Source organism: Triticum dicoccoides, unplaced genomic scaffold, assembly GCF_002162155.2.
Source record: "Triticum dicoccoides isolate Atlit2015 ecotype Zavitan unplaced genomic scaffold, WEW_v2.0 scaffold250449, whole genome shotgun sequence".
In the NCBI taxonomy this organism is placed as follows: domain Eukaryota; kingdom Viridiplantae; phylum Streptophyta; class Magnoliopsida; order Poales; family Poaceae; genus Triticum; species Triticum dicoccoides.
The window spans coordinates 5-2,514 of NW_021252670.1; the positions used below are offsets into that span (position 1 = coordinate 5).

A 2,510-nucleotide genomic window follows, 5' to 3' on the forward strand; every position below is an offset into this window, starting at 1 on the left:
GGAGGATGCACCCCCGGCCTCTGCATCTCGACGATGCATGCGGTCATTTTATCAATTATTCACAAAAGGCCTTACAAGAAAGTACATTAGTAAGCTTGAAGCCACCCTCTACCTCTAGGCAACACCTGTCGCTACTCCTATCCCCTTGATGTAGTGGTACCAGGGCAAATGTAATTGACAGTCAAACAGGAGACGTATGTGTGCATCAACCGATATAGAGGTCGGGGGTGTTCCCTCATATTCGGCAAAAAAGAAAATCTACGAGAGGAGTTTATATGCCTGGGACACTCTGTAATGAGAAGAATTTCCATAAAACTTGCAAGATTCCTTCTAGTCAGAGGCTGCCAATGTCAGAAGGAAATGCTCTACTCCAAATGAGCTAGCTCAGCAAAGGCCTTCTCTGACAATGGCATTTGGAAGAGCTCATGAAGATGTCTAACTGAGAGCTGCATATTTTTTGCCAGCATTAACTTGATTTGCTCTCTATAAATTAATTTTCCTACTAACCAAAAGAAGGTGAACTCTCCGAAATGCATTGAAAGTGCACGAGGCATGATTCTTCTAGACATGAATGGTATATGTGGCCATGTGGGGTAATGAAACGAGTCTCTAACTGACGTGATTATATGTAGGTCAAGGATGCGGGCTCCCCGGTTGTCCTATAAATACCCGGAGGACTAACAGACTTAGATGCACCAAGCAAGACTGTCCTCAAGCACAAGTCTTGAAACATCTGTCTATTACTGATCTGTTCCACAAATTGCCTTCTATCCTACTCCATATAACACCCTTCCCAGCTCATCCAAAGATGAATCTTGGTACTCTTGTTATCATGGTGACTTTGCTGGTGTATTTTGTCTTGAAGAATATAAGAGTGCTACTGTCCCAGCAGCAACGTGGGCGACGAGGCAGGCTGCCCCCGGGGCCTGTCACGCTGCCCATCATCGGTAACATGCACCAGCTGATTCTGAACAAGCCAACGGTATTCCGGTGGATCCATGGCCTGCTCAAGGAGATGAAAACAGACATCATGTGCCTCCGTCTTGGGGCTACTCATGTCATTGTGGTGGCATGCCCACAGATAGTCTGTGAGGTACTGCGAACAAAAGATGAAGTTTTCGCCTCCCGTCCCACCACCTTCGCCTCAGGCTTATTCAGCTTTGGGTACAAGGGCTCCATCTTCTCACCACAAGGAGAGCAGTGGAAGAAGATGAGGCGTGTCCTCACCGTTCAGATCCTCGCCTCGTCCATGGAGGGAAAGCTCCACCACCTCCGGAAAGAGGAGTACGACCACCTTGTGAGTTACATTAATAAAACTCTTTCCAGCGACATGGCATGTCCAATCAACATTGTCAACATTCGTCATGTAACCCAACACTACGTTGGTAACATGATAAGAAGGCTTGTGTTCGGTAAAAGATACTTCAGTGACCTACCAGCTTCATCCGCTAGTTGGCCTGGACATGATGAGGTGGCACATGTTGCCGCTCTCTTCACGGTCCTCAACCATCTCTACAGCTTTTGCGTGTCCGACTACTTCCCAACCCTCATAGGCCTCGACCTGGATGGCCATGAAAAGGTTTCCAAGGATGCCATGCAAACAATCAACCGGTTGCATGATCCTATTATAGAGGAGCGAATCCGCGAAAGGTCATCCACTCTTGAGAAATTTGGTGAAAAGAAAGAGGCCAGAGACTTTCTGGAAGTCCTGGTTCATCTTAAAGATGCAGAGGGACAACCAATGCTTTCCCTAGAAGAGATTAGAGCACAAACAGCGGTTAGTATGTCATTTTAACCTCAATAAAAAGTTCATTCATTGTTCTTCGATCCATATTATACATGTATTGACCTTTTCTGTTGCGTTATACTGATTACTTTATTTATTCTCAAATCTATGGATGTAGGAAATGATGTTTGCAGCAGTCGATAACCCATCTAATGCGGTTGAGTGGGCACTTGCTGAGATGATGAACATGCCAGAGATCATGCAGAAAGCAACAGAGGAACTCGATGCTGTCGTCGGTAAAGATAGACTGGTGCAGGAGTCTGACATTCCTCAGCTAAACTATCTCAAATCGTGCATCCAGGAGGCCTTCCGCTTACACCCATACCATGCTCTTAACGTACCCCATGTCGCCATGGCGGACACAACTATTGTTGGCTACACCATCCCCAAGGATAGCCACATACTTTTAAGCCGGCTTGGACTTGGCCGCAATCCCAAGATCTGGACTGAACCACTGGAGTTTCAGCCTGAGAGGCATTTGAACACTGCGAATGTACTTCTCACTGATCCAGGCCTACGTTTCATTTCATTTAGCAGTGGGAGGAGGGGTTGTCCTGGGATTTCACTTGGTACCTCTATGACAATGATGTTGTTCGCAAGGATGTTGCAGGGATTCACTTGGACAAAGCTTCCCGGCGTTAAGAGTATCAGTCTCCAAGAACGCAATGCGGGTGTTGCACTAGCTGAGCCCCTTGTTCTGCAAGCTACACCGCGATTGGCTGCA

At 46.8% G+C, this 2,510-nt stretch overlaps 1 protein-coding gene across 1 annotated transcript; it reads left to right on the plus strand.

Annotated features, from left to right (window-relative positions):
* Nucleotides 1-808: 808 nt before the first annotated feature.
* LOC119345554 (tyrosine N-monooxygenase-like) lies at nucleotides 809-2,504 on the plus strand (the record flags this gene model as incomplete). The annotated part of the gene is made up of 2 exons (XM_037615586.1): nucleotides 809-1,777; nucleotides 1,905-2,504. Coding segments are annotated over exons 1-2 (1,569 nt in total), but the record flags the coding sequence as incomplete, so codon positions are not given.
* Nucleotides 2,505-2,510: the final 6 nt, after the last annotated feature.